We start from the raw sequence: 22,320 nt of genomic DNA, 5'->3' as shown, positions 1-22,320 counted from the left end.
TCCAACCATTAACCTAACACTACCAAGTCCACCACTAAAACAATTAAGGGGAGAGTAATAATTAATTTCATGTTTCCTGGCTTGGTGGCTGGATTATTTTTTAGTGAAAGTAAAACTAGAATAGAATCATTAAGGTTGGAAGGGATCTCTAAGATCATCAGTCCAACTGTCAACCCAACACCACCATGCCTACTAAACCATGTCCCAAAGTACCACACCTACACATTTTTTGAACACGTCCACCACCCCTCTGGGCAGCCTGTTCCAATGCTTGAGTAGTAGGCTAGAATGTAGGCTTGAATGGATCCCAAGTAGAAACTTAATATCGGATAGCCTGAAAGACCATAGCAAAAGGGGACTTTCTTAAGCCATATAGTAAACTTGCAGAGTCAAATTACTGAAGTAAGTTAGTGTAACATCTTTATGACCTAGTGAAGTAACGCTAATATGACCTTTGACGTAATTGTTGGTACATTTTATAGCATGAGCATTACTTTTAAAATATAGCCAAACCATAGAAGTAGGAGGGCAATATATCTGAACAGTGTCTAAAATAAGAAACACAGAGCAGCAAAGTTGCAAGTGATGCTGACAGAAGTTCTGGAGGTAAGATTCTTTGTCCCATTCTGAGCCAGAAGCTGGGGTTAGGGTGGAGCAAAAGAAAAAGCTTAGAGGTGCTGTGGAAGTGGGTCTGGAACTGGGCAGCTGAAGAAAAGTTAGGACAGCCAAGAGATCTCTACCACAATGGCCTTTGTGGTATGAGCCAGAGGGGGGCGTCTTAGTCCCAGTCAGAGATGGAAAATAGGATTAGGGTTGAGCGAAAGAGAAAGCCTAGTAAGGTTGTTGGTGTTGGGGGTGGGGTGAAGAAAAAATTAGAGAATATTAAATAAAATTTGAATATGAGTCAGCAATATATCCTTGTGGCAAAGAAGTGTAATGGTATCCTGGGCTGCATTAGGAGGAGTGTTGCTAGCAGGTTGAGGGAGGTGATCCTTCCCCTCTACTCAGCACTGGTGAGGCCACACCTATAGTGCTGGGTCCAGTTCTGGGCTCCCCAGTACAAGGAGAGACCTGGACATACTAGAGAGAGTCCAGCAGAGGGCCACTAAGGTGATGAAGTGATGGGAGCATCTGTCATATATGGAAAGGCTGAGAGCACTGCGACTGTTCAGCCTGGAGAAGAGAAGGCTCGGGGGCATCTTATCAAAGAGTGTAAATACCTGAAGGGAAGGAGTAGAGAAGACAGAGACAGGCTCTTTTCAGTGGTTCCCAGTGACAGGACCAGAGGCAATGGAGACAAACTGAAAGACAGGAGGTTACCTTTGAACATCAGGAAACTGTGAGTGTGACTGAGCACTGACACAGGTTGCCCAGAGAAGTTGCTGAGTCTCCCACCTTGGAGATATTCAAAAGCCATCTGGACATGGTCCTGGGCAACCAGCTCTGGGTGGTGCTGCTTGAGCTAGGGGTTTAGACCGGATGACTTCCGGAGGTCCCTTCCAACCTCAACCATTCTGTGATTCTAGCATGCTATTTGCAGAATGAAAAGGAGGAGATGGGGAATTGCGGTTGGTAAGATACCCTCTACTTTCCCTTCAAGTAATAAAACCTTTCAGTACGTCTACTGTTGCCCATAATCTAATATAGAGTTAAGGCCAATTGATGTGTCTGCATAAAATTATATATGTATATATGGGTTGGATATATAGAAAATGAGACAATATGAGTATTTTCTTTGAAAAGCAACAGTATAAATTTTAAAGGAACAAATGGTTTGATGGACCATTTATGTAATTTAATTATAATTATATTTTTTTTTCAGTAAGTAAATAGATCTCACTTATCACATTCATTTATGGGGGAAGGGAAGAGAATTTCAGGATGTTTCCCAGTGCCTTAGTAGATAGGATATTCGTAATGGAGAGATATTATTAAACCAGCTTAAAAAAAGTAAAACATTATGGCAAATTTGTCAAAATATAGGAAGACCAGAACTCAGACATCTTGTAGAGATTTCTCATCTTTTTTCTAATTTAGAAATCTAGATTTTTGTTTTTGTGATTGGGGCATTCATTCTATCTGAGACGCAGCAAACAGCAAGCAGCAAACCTCCTTCTGACAATTCCCATCAGCAGATGGGTGTCCCCATTCCCCGCAGCAGGGAGTCTCCTATTGCTGTTATTCACCGCTTCCTTCTAGTGATCCTGAGTGGCTCAGGCTCCCCTACCAGAGATGCTTCTCATCAACAGCAAGGGCAGTGAACTTGTTCTGAAAGTGCACGTTATCTGGTGGGCCATGAACCTTCTTCCTAGTGTAAGAAGTCACCAGCTTCCAGCCTTCATCATCATGGAAGTTTCCGCTTTCCAGCTTCATAAGCATAGGTTCCTCCTGCCCCTCCCCTACAGTTAAAGATTTGGGCTCTTGAAGCTGCAAGGTCTCAGAGAAGGTCTGGTCCATCTGTTTCTCATCCTGTCTGATGCTATGCAGTCTGGTGGCCTCTTCCCATAGCTCTTTCACAAGGAAGCCCAGCCCCTTGACAGCTGTACACCTCCTGCAGCTTGGAGACCATGTGCCCAGCAAGAGGCTCAAGGGACTCCCTGCAGCCTGGCACTTGCAGAGCTGCATCCTCCTTCTGAAGCTCTGTCTGAGGCCCAGAGTCTAATAGTGAAGGGACAGTTATTCCATGACTCCTTATATGGCAGCAGCAGGTACCCACAAGTTCCTTAGAGGGTCCCCATGAGTCCTGCAACAATCCTTGACCAAGTGCCCAGAAACTCAAGAAGACACTTAAAACACAATACTTTCCACTTCAACCTAGAGAATGTACTCACAGTGATTATTTCATCTAGGCTACTTAGAAATTCAGTCAATATCAATATTGATGCTCAAATTCAGGAATGGTTCTTACACAAATATGTTGAGGTATGCAAATATATGGCCTGCTACTTTTTTAACTGTGAACAGGTGTACAATATGAGAGCTCCCCAACCAGGAATGGTGCTAAAATATTAAAATATTTACATTAGCAAATACGAGACAAAGCTGCACTGAGAATGACCACTGAGACGAGGCAGATACTCTGTTTTATTTTGCAAGGTGGATGAAGATGGTCAAGTTTAGTTTTTATTATTTTTGTTATTTTCACTAATTAAATTTGCATATAGATGATGCATTAGTGCTCATAATAAAGTGTACTTTTTTTTATATGTGACCAAGGAATCAGTTTTCTCTGTGACTTCTCTCAGCTGAAACACACCTTGCTGATAACAAAAATGACAAATATTTGTGTAGACTGGTAATGCATGAGGTTTGCATATTGAACTACAGATTGCTGAGTTCTGTTCTGAAAGATAATAAAGTACATGGTTCATTTTTCATGTGCATTAGTAACTTAGTTGATGGGTACATGTGGACATGTTTGATATATTGCCTGGCTATAAAAATGAATAACGCAGTTATGTATTTGTTAGCTTCACACCATGGATGAAAGCCCCTCAGTTTCCAAGACTGTCTACAAATGGTTTATCATTTGGCTTATATCTCGATACAATGGTTTTGTTATGTAAGAAGATTTCGTTCTTCAGTATTCTTCTCTGGAAAAAAATCTTTAATGTTATGTAGCTATTAGAATGTATGTCATCATCCCTTTTCCCCTGGATACATCCACTAAAATAAGGGATATGAGATGTGTGATTTTTCCACATATTGTGAGTGTGAATGTTAATTTCAGTATTTCAAAAATGCATGCCTTTTATCAGACTGCCTTTTTTTTTTTTTTTAAATATGAGAAAGCAAACCAAACGACCTCTGTTGTTTGGTGGTCTTTTTTTTTGTTTGTTTGTTTTATTTTTTGTTTTTGTGTTGGGTTTGCATGGGAAGTTTTGGGTAGTGGGGGGCTACAGGGGTGGCTTCTGTGAGAAGCTACTTCCCCTCAGTCCAATAGAGCCAATGTCAGCCGGCTCCAAGACGGTCCCACTGCTGGCCAAGGCAGAGCCCATCAGCAATGGTGGTAGCACCACTGGGATAACATTTTTAAAAAGGGAAAAAACCACAGGGACACAAAATGCAACTGGAGTGAGGAATAAGAATATGAGAGAGGAATGTCTATGCAGACACCAAGGTCAGTGAAGAAGGAGGGGGAGGAGGTGCTCCAGGCACCAGAGCAGAGATTCCCCTGCAGCCCCTGGTGCAGCCCATGGTGAGGCAGCTGTGTCCCTGCAGCCCATGGAGATCCATGGTGGAGCAGATGTCCACCTGCAGCCTGTGGAAGACCCCATGTCAGAGCAGGTGGGTGCCCAAAGGAGGCTGTGACCCAGTCAGAAGCCCATGCTGGAGCAGGCTCCTGGCAGGACCTGTGGACCCATGGAGAGAGAGGAGCCCAGGCTGGAGCAAGTTTGCTGGCAGGACTTGTGACCCCGTGGGGGACCCACGCTGGAGCAGTTTGTGAAGAACTGTAGCCCTTGGGAAGGATCCACACTGGAGAAGTTCATGGAGGACTGTCTCCCATGTGAGGGACCCCATGCTGGAGCAGGGTAAAAGCATGATGAGTCCTCCACTGAGGAGGAAGGAGCAGCAGAGATGATGAGTGATGAACTGACCGCAACCCCCATTCCCCGTACCCCTGCACTGTTTGGAAGGAGGAGGTAGAGAAAATTGGGAGTGAAGTTGAGCCTGGGAAGAAGGGAGGGGTGGGGGGAAGGTGTTTTAAGATTTGGTTTTATTTCTCATTACCCTACTCAGTTTTGATTGGTAATAAATTAAACTGATTTTCCCCAAGTCGAGTCTGTCTTGCCTGTGACGGAAATTGCTGAATCATCTCCCTGTCCTTATCTCGACCCAGGAGCTTTTTGTCATATTTTCTCTCCCCTGTCTAGCTGAGGAGGGGAGTGATAGAGTGGCTCTGGTGGGCCCTTGGCATCCAGCCAGGGTCAGCCCACCACAGTTTTAATTTAATTTATGATTGATAACTCCTTTCGATGCCAGTTGGTCTTATGGAAAGCTGATTTTCATATTAGTTTAGGAGTAAGTACACAGGTGCTTTGTATAAATACTTTGTTAGTCTGTAGCTTCTGATTATGTACACTAATGAACTGGCAGCAGCACTTCATAAAGCTTATTTACTTCAGAAAAAAAGTATATTATTGCTGCCATAATAATATTCCATCTCTCCACCTCCCACCCCCCCATTTGAAAAATGCCTTCTGTTGATACCACATGGTTTATTGCTATACTGGTCACCAGCTGTTAGAGAAACACTGAAGAGATACAATCGGATTTACAAGCATCCTGAATCCTTGTGGCAGAATTATTATTTATTTATTGATTCCTAAAAAGGTGTAACATCTTTCAGGATACTGTCTATCAGACTCATATAAATAGGTCTGTAGAATTGAAGACCACAGCTTTATGGGGCTACTGGCTATTGAAGAGATTGTAGACACTTCTCAGTGGATCTATTTTTATTAAGGCTCATTGGGTTTAGCTCCAAAATGAAATATACTTGTAGCAAGCCTCTTAATCATTAATTGTAATCATTTAAACACTGTAGTGTTTTGGCTATATAAGATGTATTTTCAGTTTCTGATAGGACACCTTTCAGTCAATCCAGTTGGCACCAAGTTTTGGGCACTGGCAAGTATTGTTATTGCAGATCATTTTTCGGCCTGAAGATAGTACAAGTGCACAATTCTTTCTCACAGGTGTAATTAAGGCAGATTTTTTGTCTTTTTATTTCATTTGATGGACCTAGATTTCAGAAGGAACTCTACTACTTCCCTTCAGTCTTAAATCCTAACTCTAATCATCAGCTAGGTCATAGTTTACATGACAGATTTACTGTTCTTCTCCATCAACAGTAAAATGTGTCTTGGGGATACAGAATTTTTTATTTACTTAATGTTATACTAAATCAGGGGGAATCTGAGATAGTAGGCCTCTAAGGGGGATCATGTAATTAATTATGTAAATATGAAAATAGACATTAGGTGCGAGACAGCTAAAATAGCACAAGATGTACAAGAAAAAAAATAATCATACTCTTGTTTTTAAATATTCATTCAAACGTTCATGCTTTTTTGGCAAGCCTACAAGAATATCTACTTGACAGAATTGTCCTTACATCTTATGGCTCTCAGATATTTTATTTAGAGTATGTGTTTGTATATCTTTATTCGAACAGTCCTTTCTAGTTCTCATCAGTTTCCTAGATATTTTTTTGAATAGCTTGTTATTCATGTCTGAAAATGTGAAATAAGTAAGCAGTCCTGTACAACTTAGTAAGCACTGACAGTTTTGATATCCCTGTATTCTCAATCTTTTTATGAACTGTGATTACAGTGAAGAAGGCTAGCATACAGCAAGAAGCTCTCTGTATTTGTTTAGTCATCGTCCTTATTCTTTCCACCTCAAAAATATAAATATCTCTTTTGTTTAAAATAAGAAAAAAACAAAAAAACACTTCATAATTTTGCAGTAAAAATGAGTGCATGATGTGTTGGTGTTCTCTTTACTGATCTCAACAGTTTATACAGGTAAAAGCAGTTACTCTAAGTTTTTAATTATTTTCAGATAATTGGTGAAAGTAGAATTTTAGACAGGCATTATGGATAATTTTAATTTTCTCTGATACTCATTGAAAGAAAAACTTTTTTCCTTGAATGCATAGTGTATTCTCTGGAACAGCAGGTGGCTGATGTTAAACAACTCTTCATATGAATTCTTTGTTTTAAGTGGAGCTCCACCAGATACATTACGATCCATCCAGATGCCTCATTTGAGACATGAATGCAGCAAACAACTTCTGAAATATGAGGACTATCACGTGCTGATAAGCATGTTAATGTGGTCTGTTAGAGCTGCATTAAGGATTATTTAAGATGGACACCATTCCTAGTTTTTCAGTGAAGATGTTAATGTTGATTTAGTTTAATGTAATGCATAGTCCATATTAACTTGAACTTAAAAGAAACTCATAAAAGCATTGCCAGAATCAACATATAAAGAAAGATCTGTGAGATCAAGGGTAATTTTCCCCACCCCACTCCCAGCATTTTCCTTTTCTTGAACTTATTTATGCCTCTCTGCATGTATTATTCATGATTGTTGTAAAGTTTCAGCCTTTAAGTTTTTTACATATCTATGGACAACTTATATTCCTGCATAAATCACTTGTGGTAAATTAGTCATACACACAAAAGAATTTTCTCTGTGTACAGATGGGGAAGGGGAAAATAAATGCCAGTAAACCAGCAACTTTTCTTTTAATGTCAACACAGTGCAATGATATCAGCTTGCAGCAGACAAACATTTGAGTAGTACCAGAAGGAAGAAATATTTGATTACTAAACATGCTGGAGCTCAGATACATGCATTGTTATGAATATAAGCATTCATTAAAAAGTTCAATTTGTTGCAAGGCTTGGTGTCTCAAGATATTGTCAGGCACAATAACATTTATCATGCTTTCAGTATAGTTTCTGATGGACTAAATGGTGTTCTTGGCAGACTTGCTCATAATAAGAAAAAAAGCAGAGTAAATTTATTTTTTCCTATATTGAATATTGAAGTACTTGTCAAATAAAAAGGTAGCCAACATTTGTCTTCCCTTTTCTGTGGAAGAAGTGCTATGGATTCTGGTAGTCTTTGATTACTTCTTTTAGATTAAAAAGGAAAAGAAATCTAGAAACAGTTATATACACTGTAAATAATCATTGCAAAACTGCCTAGTGTCACACATGGTGAGTAATAGTTTTGCTTGCCAGCAAGCATCACACCTCTGCACAGCAGTGCTGGGCTTGGAAGCAGACAAGGTGATGGATTTCCTTTCAGACTTAGGAGTTTTTGCAGTTGTCACCAACCTCTTACAGACTTCTGGCAGTAGAAAACTCAAAACAGATAAAATAAATACCCCACCACCACCACCAAAATAAAGAGTGTATAGCAGGTAATGAAGACTCTTGAAAGTATTTTCTATCCACCTGGACACTGGTGTCTTGCTTACATGAAGTCTGTCTTCCTCTTACACCTTTCCCAAGGGGAGGTATGAGTGGGATGGAACCACTGTCATCTTCCAGTTCTGTACACAATTTTGACCTAAAAACAAAAGGGATTTCAGAGATTCAGATTCAGCCACCTAAATGATCTTTTCTGCTTGTATATAATATCTTTTTGAAGATTCTTCTGCCTGTATCAGGTTTTTCCTGATTTTCCAGTACACACATTTTTTCCCCACTTGTGTTGAGAGAGTATCTTTAACGGTTTGATACCATTCCTTTTAGACCATTGATAAAAGAGCTTCACACCCAGTATTATAACTATGTTACAAATTGTGATGGTGTTTCACAATGCACTCTTAATGAAGAAACATGACGATTCTACTTGATGGTAAACTCCTCAGGCAGAGCCTGTTTTATAATTTATTTGATTCAATCTACCTACGTGCCATATTCAAGGAAATGGCACTTCTGCTGTTCCTTCTAGCAGCTGCAACAAATTTAATACTTTAGGATTTGATGACGTGTCATAACTAAACAAAACTACCACTGTGAAAAGGCAGATTCTCTGTCCTTGCATTTCTTGTCAATGTGCAGTAACTTAGAAGATGGTTGGCAAAATTGCACAACTGTTCTGTTCTTGGCTCTGGCTTTGTAAAGGTGATTGGATATGACTTTTTTTGAGAGATAGTATTCCTGTCTGAGTTACAGAAAATGAACATTTGCTTCAGAAACAAAGAGCTTTTTTGTGCTGAGTTTTGTAAATAACTGTGGGGACAAGATCTGTAAGAGTCAAATTCACTAATTTCTTTACAAAGCTGTATAGTTATTTAAATAGGTTTTCTTTTTTAGGAGGGTGACATGATCCATAATTCATAATCAACCTGTGGCTCATTTAACTTTCAGTTCAGTCTGTCTCTTGCTTTAAGTTTGTAGAATAAATTATACTGTAGGTGACTGGAAATTATCTCCATGCACAATATAGTGAGGATATCAAGAATTTTGAAAATGTGTATTCATTCATCCTACTGCAAAACCTCAAAAAGCCCTGTGTGCAGTCATTTAAAGCACACAAAAGCATATTGGTTTTACATTTTCATTTTTTATCTGTGCGAGCTGAAACAGGTTTTACAAGTATTTGAGTGAGGCTGCCAGAGGTTTCTTTTTATTATTTTAAAAAGGAATTCTTGCCTCTCTGGGTCACAAGTCTGTAGGCCATATCTGGCTTGCCTGTAGATTATTAGTATGAAGACAGATAGCATTAGAAGTTAATGTTTTGGTGTGGTTGAGTAAGGTTCAGATTGTAAATAAATAAATAAAACTCTTCTGTTTTCAGTCAGTTCTGCTTTGGAAAAGGCCTTGCATGTAACATGAAGTATCTTGTATGGACAACTTTTATTTAAGATGTTTGGAGAATCTTTCTCAGAAAATGTTGTTTAAAAGTGCCAGTTTTGTAAAAGAAAAACTTTTTGCAGAGAGATTTTTCTAGTTGAATTAGGATTTTCTATTTCTGATATCAATGTCATTCAGATCAAATCAAAACTACAGCTTTTTACATAATGTTTGTCTTCTGTCCATCTCTATTTTAAATGCTTCCTTTAGAAGGCTGGAGATCATATGTCTCTAAGTACACTTCCCTAATTTTTCCCATGTTTTATAGAAAGTTAACAAAGCTTTGTGCTAAAAACAAACAAAAATTGCCGCTTTCTTAATCACCCTTGCTCCTGAGGGGTGTGTGGAAAATTTTCTGTTTTCCATCTAAAATCATATTGATTGTTACCTGTCCTTTTTTTTTTTTTTTTTTTTCCCCTGTCAGTAGTCCCATTACAAATCGGTAGGCAGCTTAATTGTTGTCCTCCATCCTACTCCATCTTCTCTTGACTGAAGTGAAGGAGAAAAGTCTTGTTTCAATAAAACATTTTGAGCCTCAACCACTGTTACTTTGTCTTAAACTGAACTACAGCATTAAGATTTTCCTGCTAATGAACTGTACCAGGAGGAGTTCCTTTTTCTGTGTCTGTTTTTCTCAGGGTCTCCGTCTTTTATATTAGTTATAAAATGGTGTAGGTTAGCTCTAAGATATAATTATCCAGTTTCAAAAGGTCAGTACTCTGTACTGTATTTCCACCATTTACCTTAGCAATTATCTACTTCACTGACAGTACCTTGACCTCACTCTATGCTTCCACCACTATTCTGGTCTTCCTACTGAAAAGTAAAATTCAGTGCAAGTTTGCGGAGACATATTCTGGAGAGAAAATTTTCACATTTAAATGGAAAACGAAACATCCTGAGTTTTTCACACATAACATTGAGTTGCAAATTGTTTCTTTCACGTCTTGCTTTTAATTCCTTTATAAATCAGAATCTGTAGTTCTACTTAAGAGCACCTAAAATATTTCTTTTCTGTACACGTATGATGAGATATATTTTATGCGGAAAAAAAACCCTGATATTCTTTTCAGTGTAGATGTGAGATAGCTATCACTGCTATTCAGTCAATTTGCATTTTTTAATTGAAATTTCAGTAATAAATTTCAAAATGAAAAATAAATATTACTGTTCCTGAGAAATGTTTTTGTGTGAAAAGTGAAAGGACACAGTAGACTTTAAGGCAGCAATAGATTAATTTAAAGGTCAGGGGGTTTTTTCATCTAATGAAGAGGAGAAAAAAAAAAAATCCAGGTTCCCTTTAAAGAAACACAGGAACATGTCTATGTGTGTACACATATATATACTTACACGTATGTATTTTATATACATGTATATACCCACAGAAATTTCATTCGGTCATTTCAAAACAGCTAATGCTTTTTGAATGTTTGCCTTGTGTTGCATTTTCAATAACCGGATTTTTTACTTTGCTTTAGTCTCCCTATTCATTTTGGAGGAATGACACAATGATAGAGAAGCGTCTTCCCAAAGTGTTTAAGTTTATATGTTTTATATGAATGTACCTTTACCTCTTACTTAAAAATACAACTCTTAGAATCATAGAATAGAATCATTTAGGTTGGAAAAGACCTTTAAGATCATCAAGTACAACCGTTAACCTAACACTGCCAAGTCCACCACTAAACCATGTCCCTAAGTGCCACATCTACACATCCTTTAAATACCTTCAGGGATGGTGACTTAACCATGTTCCTGGGAAGCCTGTTCCAGTACTTGACAACAGTTCCTGCGAAGAAATTTTTCCTGATATCCAATCTAAACGTCCCCTGACGCAACCTGAGGACATTTCCTTTCGTCCTATCACTTGTTACTTGGGAAAAGAGACCGACACCTACCTCATTGCAACCTCCTTTCAGGCAGTTGTAGAGAGCGATAAGGTCTCCCCTCAGCCTCCTCTTCTCTAGGCTAAACAACCCCAGTTCCCTCAGCCGCTCCTCATAAGGCCTGTGCTCCAGACCCTTCACCAGCCTTGTTGCCCTTCTCTGGACACGCTCCAGCACCTCAATGTCTTTCTTGTATTGAGGGGCCCAAAACTGGACACAGTATTCCAGGTGCGGCCTCACCAGTGCCGACTACAGGGGGACAATCACCTCCCTGCTCCTGCTGGCCACACTATTCCTGATACAAGCCAGGATGCTGTTGGCCTTCTTGGCCACCTGGGCACACTGCTGGCTCATGTTCAGCTGGCTGTCGACCAACACCCCCAGGTCCTTTTCGGCCAGGCAGCTTTCCAGCCACTCTTCCCCAAGCCTGTAGCGTTGCATGGGGTTGTTGTGCCTGAAGTGCAGGACCTGGCACTTAGCCTTGTGAAGTCGTAATTCAATTAGAAAAACAGCAGTGTGATTCTTGAATGGAATATTAGGGCTGTGAATATCTGTATTTCATCTTTGAGGTAAGGTGAACAGCAAGAGAGTATAACATTGTAACTTCTAACTCACATTTAAAAAAAAAAAATATGTGTAACTGACACAAATTTCTTTTTTTATGGATTCAAATGTACAACTAAAAGCTGTAATGGTACTGTACATTCACAGGTTTTTGGAGGCCTTCTTAGTGAACATACTGTTGCTTCTATTATGAGCCATCAGTAAGCCATTAAGATGTTTTAGTTCCTAATTAAATTAAGAGAGTGAATCTAATTCATGGAACAAGTAGCTGCATAGGAAATATTTCTCACACTTGATACATGCAGTGCCCATATTGCTTGAAGAGTTAAGAGATGCTTAAATTGTTTCGAAAATATGACTGAGTAACAAATGATAAGTAAAATTAGAGTCATGTATGTCATTGGACAAATATTGTAAGCAGAAAATATTTTTCCTTTTTTGAATTTTTGTTCTGCAAATATCAACATGTATCTTTACACATGCTCATTATTCTGCATGCCAGAAGTATCCTGCTTGAAGATTGGAATGACTATATTAGATTATCTATTAATATAGAACATAAAAATTCAGAAAAAGTAATCTAAAATAATATTCCTTAAGTCTCAATGAAAATAAATGTGTATATCCTTCTTTACTTTAGGAAGATTAATTAGCAAAGATGTTACTAACAAATACGTGGTCAGCAATTTTCAGTTATTTTCATACATTAAAAAAAAAAATTCTCCTTCATGGCCTTTTTAATAGCACTATTTCAGTTTTCCACTAAATGAGTTAAAATATATAACTTCAGACATAATTAATTTTATTTGATTCAGGATAAAATATGTTGAAAAGTTCATACAGAAGGAGGAGACTAGTCAGTTCAGGAATACCTGTGTTCCTCATAAGACGATAGGGATATCAAAGCTCTTTTCTACAATCTGTGTTACATTTGTATGAACCTCTCCTGTCTGTTTTAAATGCAAATATGTAAATCTTTGCAATATAGCTCTGTCAAGAATGGGGTGTGGAATATGCAGATTAAAAGCAGCCCTGTGGCAAAATAGAGACCTCCCTCTGCTGAGTCTTCCAGCTCTTTGCAACAGCTCATATCAGCTAGATGGCCTTGAGTGCTGCCAGCTGAACTCCTAGAGCTGGAAGGGCCCTGACAGGGGGTTTGGGCTGTGGGTGGGATTAGGAATGCATTGCACGGTTGTGGGAGACAAATTCTGTTTACTGAAGAGAAGGTTGATCTTTTTAGCTGGGAGTGACAAAATTAAACACGGTGACTTTGTGAAGCTGGTGTTCGAACTTGAAATTTGAAGGTTGGGATCTGGCATCTCACTTTTTTTGCACATTCTTTACCAAAGAGGAAAAAGAGAGCAAATACTTCCTATGAGAGCATTATATGAAAAGTGTTATTTGGAATAACCATAAGGTATAGTTTGGGAGAACTCTAATAAACAACAAACCAACCCTGATTACTAACACTCTGAAAAGTAGTATTTCAGAAAATATAAGTTCTAGTACTTTGCAGGACAGCGATTTGTAGTAAAATCAATATTACCGAAATTGTCTAGTCATGATTTTGTACAAGTTAGTACTTTTTTCTGACCTTATTATGGAATTCTTTATGTATATGGTATATTAATATTTAAATTTATCATTATTAGAGCTTGTAGACATCTTGGGTACAATTAATTGAAGTTTTACCGACACAGAGATAAGTAAGTTTATCTTTGACATCAGGCCTTGGTTTGGTAGTCTTCTTGTGCTTAATTGCCTGACTGAATTTCAACCTTGGATGGCTTTGTGATTTCTCTCTACTTGAAGTCTGCCAAAAATGAGTTGGTATCGATCATTTTCATCACTGTGAAAAAGTGACCTTTCAGGCTTAAAATTTTCATCGTGTCTTTTGGCAGGTGCTTTGTAAGAACATAGGGCTTTCATGTGTTCTGAATCTTTCATGGGTACTTGTAAGACATTATGCCTGTGTATTTATTTAGAAAAAATATTGGTTTTGTGATTGTCATCCAGTAGATAGTATTTGAACAACTATAAATCTCCATAATTTTGGGGGCGGGGGGGGGGGCGGGGAGATTTGGTGCTAAATAGAGGTATGTGATCCCTTCTTTTCCAGTTATTGTACAGAAATTCAGTGGATAGAGTTTAAAGACCTCATCAGGAACATGTGGTCATCTTACATTCTTTTGTGTGTTGGAGTTAACATCTTGCACTCTATTAGTAGTGGGTAGACCATGCCAAAAAAACCCCAAACCCAAGGGTACAAAATTATCCTTCCCTGATTCCCTGTTTAATCTCAGTAGAGATGTTTATCACATTCTAAGGTATTTAGCTTGGTAAATAACCTCTAAAGACTGTGAGGTAGCATGAATATATAATACATAGGCTTTTCACTCTGTTGTATTTTTCTTTACCCAGATGGACCACCCCCAAAAACTAGTATTTTTGTAGCTGCGTAAAGTCTTTTCATACAAGAACAAGTTCGTAATGCAAAGACAACTGCTGAATAACATAATTATTTAAAAAGTTAAAATTAGTTCCCAGTTAGTCTGTCAATATGATACAGAGTATGAAAGGAATATATTCCTTTCTTTCTTACTTGCTAGTTTGCCTAATCTTAGATCAAAGGCCCATTTTAGGTTTAAGAACTGTTTCAGAGTTCTCTCCAAATAGTACCCTCCAACAGTGTACCATGATGTTAAGACTGAACAAAGTTTTAGGAATTCTGGTGTTTGTGTGTGGAGGGTTGTTCATTTGTTGTTCTTGTTGTTTTCTTTGTTAAGGGAAGCAAATAATCCATGATGAGAAGGAACAGCCTGACGAAGTGTCTTTTGTTGGCAGAATAAAAAGGCTTTAAACATAATCCATTCAGTTTTTAACTCCTTGACAACTGACTTTTCTAAGGGAAGTAGTTGGTACTCATCCTCTCTATTTAGAATCATAGAACTTCTCAAGTTAGAAGAGACCCAAAAGGGTCGTAGAATCCAACTCCCTGGTCCTGGCAGGACTACCTACAGCTAAACCATATGACTAAGAGTGTTGTCCAGATGCTCCTTGAACTCTGACAGGCTTGGTGCCATGACCACTTTCCTGGGGAGCCTGTTCCAGTGACCGACCACCCTTTCAGTGAAGAACCTTTTCCTAATGTCCAATCTGAACTTCCCCTGATGCAGCTTCATACCATTTCCTCATGTCCTGTTGCTGGTCACCAGAGAGAGGAGATCAGCACCTCCCCCTTGAGGAAGTTGTAGACTGTGATGAGGTCACCCCTCAGCCTTCTCTTCTCCAAGCTGAATAAACCAAGTGACCTCAGCCAATCCTCGTAAGTCTTGCCCTCGAGACCTTTCACCATCTTGGTCGTCCCCCTCTGGACACAGTCTAATAGTTTGATGTTCTTCTTACATTGAAGCACACAAAATGGCATGTAGTACTCAAGGTAGGGCTACACCAGTGCAGTATAGACTGGGACAATCACCTCCTTCGACCAGCCAGCTACACTGTGCTTGATGCATCCCAGGACATGGTTAGCCCTTTTGGCTGCCAGGACACACTGTTGACTCGTTCAACTTGCCATCAACCAAAACCCCAGATGTCTTTCTGTGGTGCTGCTCTCCAGCCTCTTGTCTCCCAGATTGTTTGTATAACCAGGATTACCCCAACCCAAGTGGACAAGCCGGCACTTGCTCTTGTTAAATTTCATACAGCGGGTGATTGCCATAAGGTATGTAAATTGGCTTAGAAATGGAATTTGGAAGTGGTTCTAATTAATTTGCTAATTAAGTATTTTCTTGTAATGTCTTAGTTCTTTTGTCTTTCATTTCCTATTTATTCCAAGAATTATACTTTAGTATTTAGATGCAACTTTCGTTCAGAAAGTGCCCATACTTAAATAGTGTAAGCCTTTGGACATTATGGACTTCATTTTCAAAAGGATAAGCTTATGGCCAGGGTCCGATTTATACATGGAAACTTTGAAACATCAGCACTGCTGTTTGTCTTTTAGTGTTCTTCATCATGAGATGAAGCTTGTGGAGCTTTTTTCTTCTGCCTAATTTACTCAGTCTTTTGGAGAATCCTCTAGTTTATCATATATAGAATATCGGCTAGAGAAATATCTGGGAAAATATTATCATTGTTAGTAAACCATCTCTTGTTATTTTCCATCGAATATGATTTTTGTCCTTACTAGACAGATTCAAAAGGCATTTCTACCTTCCTCTGACAGTCTGAATGAGCCTTTTTAACTTTATAGATTTTCTAACTGTTTTTATTTGCTCAGAAATAAGGTGGGAACAGACAAGTTTACTATTTGATTTAGCTAGATAATCACATTGTTACAATTCACAGGGTCTGAATTATATTTCTCTGATGTTATAACACCTCATTTGCTTTGCTTCATGTTCAGTAGCTTTTCATTATTTCTCAGAAAATTATTAAAAAAAAAAAAGTAACCAATATGTGAAAAAGTACACCTCTCCGGCTCTTTCCAAAGCCTTGTTGGCACAGACATCCTGTTTCTTCAATGAAGAACTGTCTTGCAGTGCTGTCAGTCTTTACTTTTATCAAATAATTGATTTTAGTTCTCACAGAACTGAGAATTGTAAAGTTTTTTAAATTTTGACTTATGTATTAACATTTCTTTTCATCTCAGTCAAAAGAACTGGAATCTTTCATTTTCACAGTTTGTAATCTATCTTAATCTCTTTTAATCTTTTCATAAGTACCAGTTAATAATAACTTGTTAATAGTAAGTACTTGTCAATAATAATCTTCTGATAAATATCTGTTAGTACGTGGTAAGTACCTGCTTTATGCTATAAAAATAAATTCATTTTACCAGTTTTTCTTTTGAAATCTGAGGAGCATTTCATACATTCTTGACAAAACCTCTGTCTAGTTGTCTCTGAAGAGTAAATAAAATCTGTTGTTAGATAATTACTTTATAAGACTTAGTAGTGTGGGGTTTTGTTGATTTATTTAATTCATCCTATATGTGGATTAGATAAATGAATTCAGAAAGCTTGGTTATCCTAAATCAAGGTTACAGCACTGGCCATAAAAGAGAATATTTCCCTTAAGACTATTAATTGTGACCTCAGGACACAGAGTAGTGTGAAAACTTAAAAATCCTTCCTGTGGTTATTAGGATAGTGGTTTCTAGTACTGAAGACATACTTTAAAAATTCTTCAGTTAAATTAATATTCATTATACTCATTCTAAAGTGTAAACAGACTATAACTAAAAGCATGCTGATTTTTCATCTTTTGGGGAATAAAAAGTAAACTTTGACACTGTCAGACCAAAATCAGGCTCAGTGTTATTTAAAAAAAAAAAATTTTAATTGTTTTTTAATACTGTTGTCCGTAAATAACAGGGAAAGAAATAAGATTTGGTTGCCAGTTACTATATTAAAACATCACCTATTCTTTACTTTTGTAAAGGTATGATTAATGTACCTCTTGGGTTTTTTCTTTTCAAATTCAAGTACTTAACTTTATGAGACATGGAAAACTTCTATCTTGGACCGATTTCTAAGATGCCCACCTTACTCTGAGGTGAGACTAATGGCATTTTTAATCATATTATTCCTCTTTATTTTTCTCTCTTTCTGTTGTTCTTCCCCCAACACCTTTCCAGTTGGAAAGACTGCAGTTTGAGAGTACCTCTGAATGGGGAAAGAGGGAGAGACTTGAAGGAGAAAAGCAAAGTTTGGAAGAAGAGAACAGAAGATTGAAGTTGCAGATAAAAGAAATTCAGGGACTTCTGGAGATGAAAAACAAAGCAACACTAACTAAGTCAAGTTGTGATCATCGAAATGCACAAAGTAAGCTGCTGGTTAAAAATAAGGTATGTGCATTGCTTAGTTTGATTACTTGAAGAGTATTACCAAAAAGAATTACTATTTCATGATGTCAAAATGTGTCCCTACAACAAGGCTTCTGCAATACAGAACAGCCCTGTCTGCATTTCAGACCTGAACAATTAGAACTCAGTGACTTTGAATTTCTGTAGGGTACGGAAACAGAAAGAAATATATTTTCATTTTTAAAAGGAGCAGGGGGAAATGACAAGTCTGACAAGACTAGGGAGCAAAAATGAAGACTGGGCGTAACAGGAAAGATTAAGTAAGCTTTGGTAGCTACGGAGTCCTGATGAAGGTCAAAGCAAAAAAAGCTGTGAGACAAATCATTTCTCTGTCTTGCTGAATATTGAATCTCTTCTTAGGGACGCGAGAACTGAAGAAAGAGCCTTATTTCTTATTTTCTGTTCCTCTAAAGATCCGTTCACTTTTAAACCTTACTGTACTGCTAAAAAGATGTGATAAATTATTCAGAGGCTCTTAGCTGTGGGTATTTCTTTTGGTTTATGTTCTCTATGCCAATAATTAAGTAGTAATCCAGAAGGCTCCCACTTTCATTGAGACTCTGAAAGCTGTGTAAGACAAAGCAAAAAAAAAAAAACAAACCCCAAACCCCAACCAATCAGTAAATGCACATACTTGTTGGGCAGTGTGAAACAGTACCATTCTTATTTGCGTAAATAAGAAATAATTTAATGTCATTTATGTGCATTTACTGTTGAATAATGGCAGTCTGAGTAACTAGGACCAGATTTGGGGTATAGTTACACTCGGTAATTTCTCTTGGGAAAGATTAAGAGAAAGTTCTGTACTTGAGATCTGCTTTTAAATGTAATTATATGATTTTTCTATATTTCTGTGATGGCTCAGGAACAGCAAATTGCAATTCACGCATATAGCTTACCGCTATAAAGTATGTTACATAACAAACACCTGTTTTGGATTTTTTCTTTACTGGTATTTATTTTATCATATCCTGTCATATCACATCATGTTATACCATATCGTATCAGTGTTTTCATGATTTCTTTGTAATGCAAGTAATTTGAGGTTGGAGATGTGGCCAGAGAGATCTTTTTTTGCTAAGGCATGTTATTGTATTTCAAATATCTTTTAGTTATATGGATGTGTTGGGTTTTTTTGTTTGTTTGTTTTTTAAAATGTTACTTACATAGAATATTAGACACCTGTGATCAGCTCTGTCAGTATCACACCTCTAACTGACACAAGTTCACATCTTTTTATCGAAGTCAAAAGGTGGAGACAGATCCCAGTCATCTCTGTTTCCTTGTCATGAAAGTGTTTGCCTTTTCATACTGATGATTTTAGGATAAGATTGTATTCAAAACTATTGATTATCATTTTAAAGGAGAAAATTAAAAATTGTATTTTAGTGTCAGCTGAAGCTATGTAATCCATCATCTGGTGGATTGGTAACAGTTATCACTAAAAGAGTAGGGTGGGAACTCATTTAATTGCAGCTTTTTCTATCTCTGATTCACAAGAACTGCAAATCATGGGATCACAGAACAAGTCAGGCTGGAATGGACACCAGGAGATCTTCAGTCCAACCTTCTGCTCAAAGCAAGGTCGGCTCTGAGGTCAGACCAGGTAGTTCAAGGCTTTGTCCAGTGGGGTCTCAAAAACCTCCAGGACTGCACAACCTCTCTGGGCAGCCTGTTTGTGATGGGTTGACCCCAACTGGCAGGTGAGCTCCCACCCAGTCCTCATTCACTCCCCAACAGTAGGATGGGGAGAGAATTGGAAGGCCAAAACTGAGAAAAATCTCGTGGGTTGAGATAAAGACAGTTTAGTAAGTGAAGGATAAAAAAAAGAAAAAACATGAAATGATGCAAAAGCAGTCACACACCACCAGCAGACTGATGCCCAGCCAGTCTGCAAGCAACAGCTACTTTGAAAAAAACACCACTCCTCTATTGCTGCAAGGGACTCTTCCTTCCCAGGTGCAGGACTTTGTCACTGCTGAATTTCATAAGGTTCCTGTTGTCCCCTTCCTTCATCTTGGTGACAGAGCTCCTTGATTGGACCATATCATCTACAGGCAAGGATATTGCCTCTGCCCGCCCCAGCCTCAGGGGGAGATAGCATGACCTTGATGGGAGCATTTTCCATCCAGTGCTGTGAATTGAGGCATCTGCTATGCCAGGAGAAGTTTCTTCAGCTTGGGCTGGGAACCATGCCCGGTGGTGTATTACTACCAAGGTTGAGCAGTCCTGTAGTCTTCAGCAGCGTTTCCAGCCAGGACGCCTTGCCAGGGCCTGCCATAGTATCCTAATCATACTTGCTCACTGTCTCCAGGGCTCCTGGTCTCTGGCTGCAGACAGAGCAGCACCATAAGCATTCTTCTGTGACAACAAAACCATGCTGACAACATGAGTAAAATTAAAGGTCAACAGTATTAGAGGAAAGAAGGAATGTGCTAAACCCTTATTGCCTCAATGAGCTCTTCACAGTAGCAAAAAGTTAGTAAGATAGAAACAGCCATCTGAGAAAAATTACTCTACAAAGAGTTCATCTCCAAATCAGCCATGGCATTGGAGACCTGGCCAGCCATATGTGGAGAAGACAGGGATTTGTAGAGTTAGTTTGCATATTCTTTAATTTTGTTGCTGCCATTAAATGAAAAACAAGAATTAAGGAAGAAGAGAGTGGCTTTTTCAAAGATTCCTGCCTAACTCAAGTTATATCTTAGGTGGAACTTGTCTGTTCTTATGTAGAGAAACCCAAATGTTGCTGTTGAGCCTTTCTAATTTCTGAGACTGTCCCTATCTAACTTGCTGTAATACCATCAATAACCTGGAAAGAATGGCTTTCACTTCTGATTCAGGAGCCTTTTTTTCTGGGGTGGTAGTTTGAGTTCAAATAAAATAACTTGTTATATGCAGGGTTAGAAGAGTGCAGAAGGATGATTTCTGTAAAATATGGGTGACAGATATTTAGGTTAGCAAAGGGGAGCATATGCAAGATTGAAACCACAGCTGTCTAAAGATCTTTGTGCATCTTAATCTGAATGATTAGGGCTTAGAAGTAGACACAAAGGATATAGGTAATGTGTTATGGAATGAATTCCAGAGCAACACACGGTTGCCTAACACCCTAGCTTCTCCAAAACCTGGATTTATGAGATGATTTGGTACATCCATTGTAGTTGTTTAGAACAATATACAGTGTTATTAATTGATGTATGGCTGATTTATACTTTTAAAGGTTAAAAAAAAATAATGACAATATTTTTTCTTTAACAACAGTTTTAGTAAAATTAAAAATGGTATCAAAATACAGACATGAAGTCCTTCCTTAATGTCCTTGTCTAAATGATTTCATGTTGACACTTAATTATCTTACCCTTTAATATGTATAACTCCACAGGATATAGAATTTGTGCAGTCTCTTGCCACTTACGGTAGTAAATCATGGAAATTGAAGTTCTGAACACAAAAGTTAACGGTTATGTTTTGCACAAAATGTGAGTCCTTAATATTAGTCTTAGCTGGCAATATGTTGGTTTAAAATGTTTCCATATGCAGTTTTTGAAAGGTTAACTTCTGTTGTACAAGATGAGCAGAATTGATGAAACAATTGAGATCAGACATTGTTACTATGCGGTTTTATCGATTTTACTTCTTGGAATGGAGAATACCGTTTCAATTAATAGCTGTATTATTTGACAAATAGCATGGTGACAAATATTAAATGGATCTAACTGGTTCATCTAGGAAGGGATAAAATGAAGAAACACACACTTGTTGATGGTATAGATCAATACCAAAAACATGCTGTTTATGGAAAGATTTTCTATTTCATCTGTGAATATGACCTTGAAACAAATGTATAAATTAATTTTGAGGAATAATAACTAGGGGTTTTTTTGTATTATCTCTAACTATTATAGTAAATAACTGGTTATTAAATATTTGATTAATTTAGTATATTTTGTAGCAGACTTGTACAGAATCTAAGTGCAAAATGGTAAACTGTGGAGTTTGTAGATGCATCGATTAATTTTTTTAAAAGTTTAATTTTCATCTTTAATATGATAAGGTTATAATGTTCTTAGGAAAAAATTCCATAGATTTTCAAAGATGGAATGATGGACAACATGTATTTTTAAGGTGAAACCATTTTAGTTTAACATTACCTAGCAAGATGGTTTTTAAATCATCAAAATTTTAGGTCTGATTTTTCAAAAGTAGGAAGCACTCAATTTTTTATGCAAATAATTTGAAAAATTGTCTGTATTGGGTTTACATAGCAAGGTTTTGGTAGCGGGGTGGCTGCAGGGGCGGCCTCTGTGAGAAGAGAACAGGAGCTACCTTGTGCCAGACATAACTGGTTCCACCTGGTTCCAAAAGGAGCCTACCACTGGCCAAAGTTGAGCACATCAGTGGTGCTGGTGGCACCTCTGTGAAAATATATTTAAGATACAGTAAAAGCACTGGGCAGCAATGCTAAGGAGGAGTGAGGAAAAAATATGAGAGAAAAAGCCCTACAGACATCAAGACCAGAGAAGGAGGGGAGAAGGTGCTCCAGGCACTGAAGCACTTTCCCCTGCAGGCCATGGAGAAGACCATGGTGAAAAAGGTTGTCCCCCTGCAGCCCATG

The 22,320-nt window shown here is 38.0% G+C and overlaps 1 protein-coding gene across 1 annotated transcript in view; it reads left to right on the top strand.

The window, feature by feature from the left end:
• CCDC102B (coiled-coil domain containing 102B) overlaps positions 1 to 22,320 on the top strand; it is a 166,229-nt gene that overhangs the window by 23,711 nt on the left and 120,198 nt on the right. The window contains exon 4 of the mRNA XM_075706530.1: positions 17,475 to 17,684. Coding sequence (XP_075562645.1) covers positions 17,475 to 17,684 — 210 coding nt within the window. The remainder of the gene's footprint in view (positions 1 to 17,474; positions 17,685 to 22,320) is intronic.

This window comes from Pelecanus crispus, chromosome 2, assembly GCF_030463565.1.
Source record: "Pelecanus crispus isolate bPelCri1 chromosome 2, bPelCri1.pri, whole genome shotgun sequence".
In the NCBI taxonomy this organism is placed as follows: Eukaryota; Metazoa; Chordata; class Aves; order Pelecaniformes; family Pelecanidae; genus Pelecanus; species Pelecanus crispus.
The sequence above is the reverse complement of the archived record's forward strand: the minus strand, read 5'-3'. Positions and strand labels throughout refer to the sequence as shown.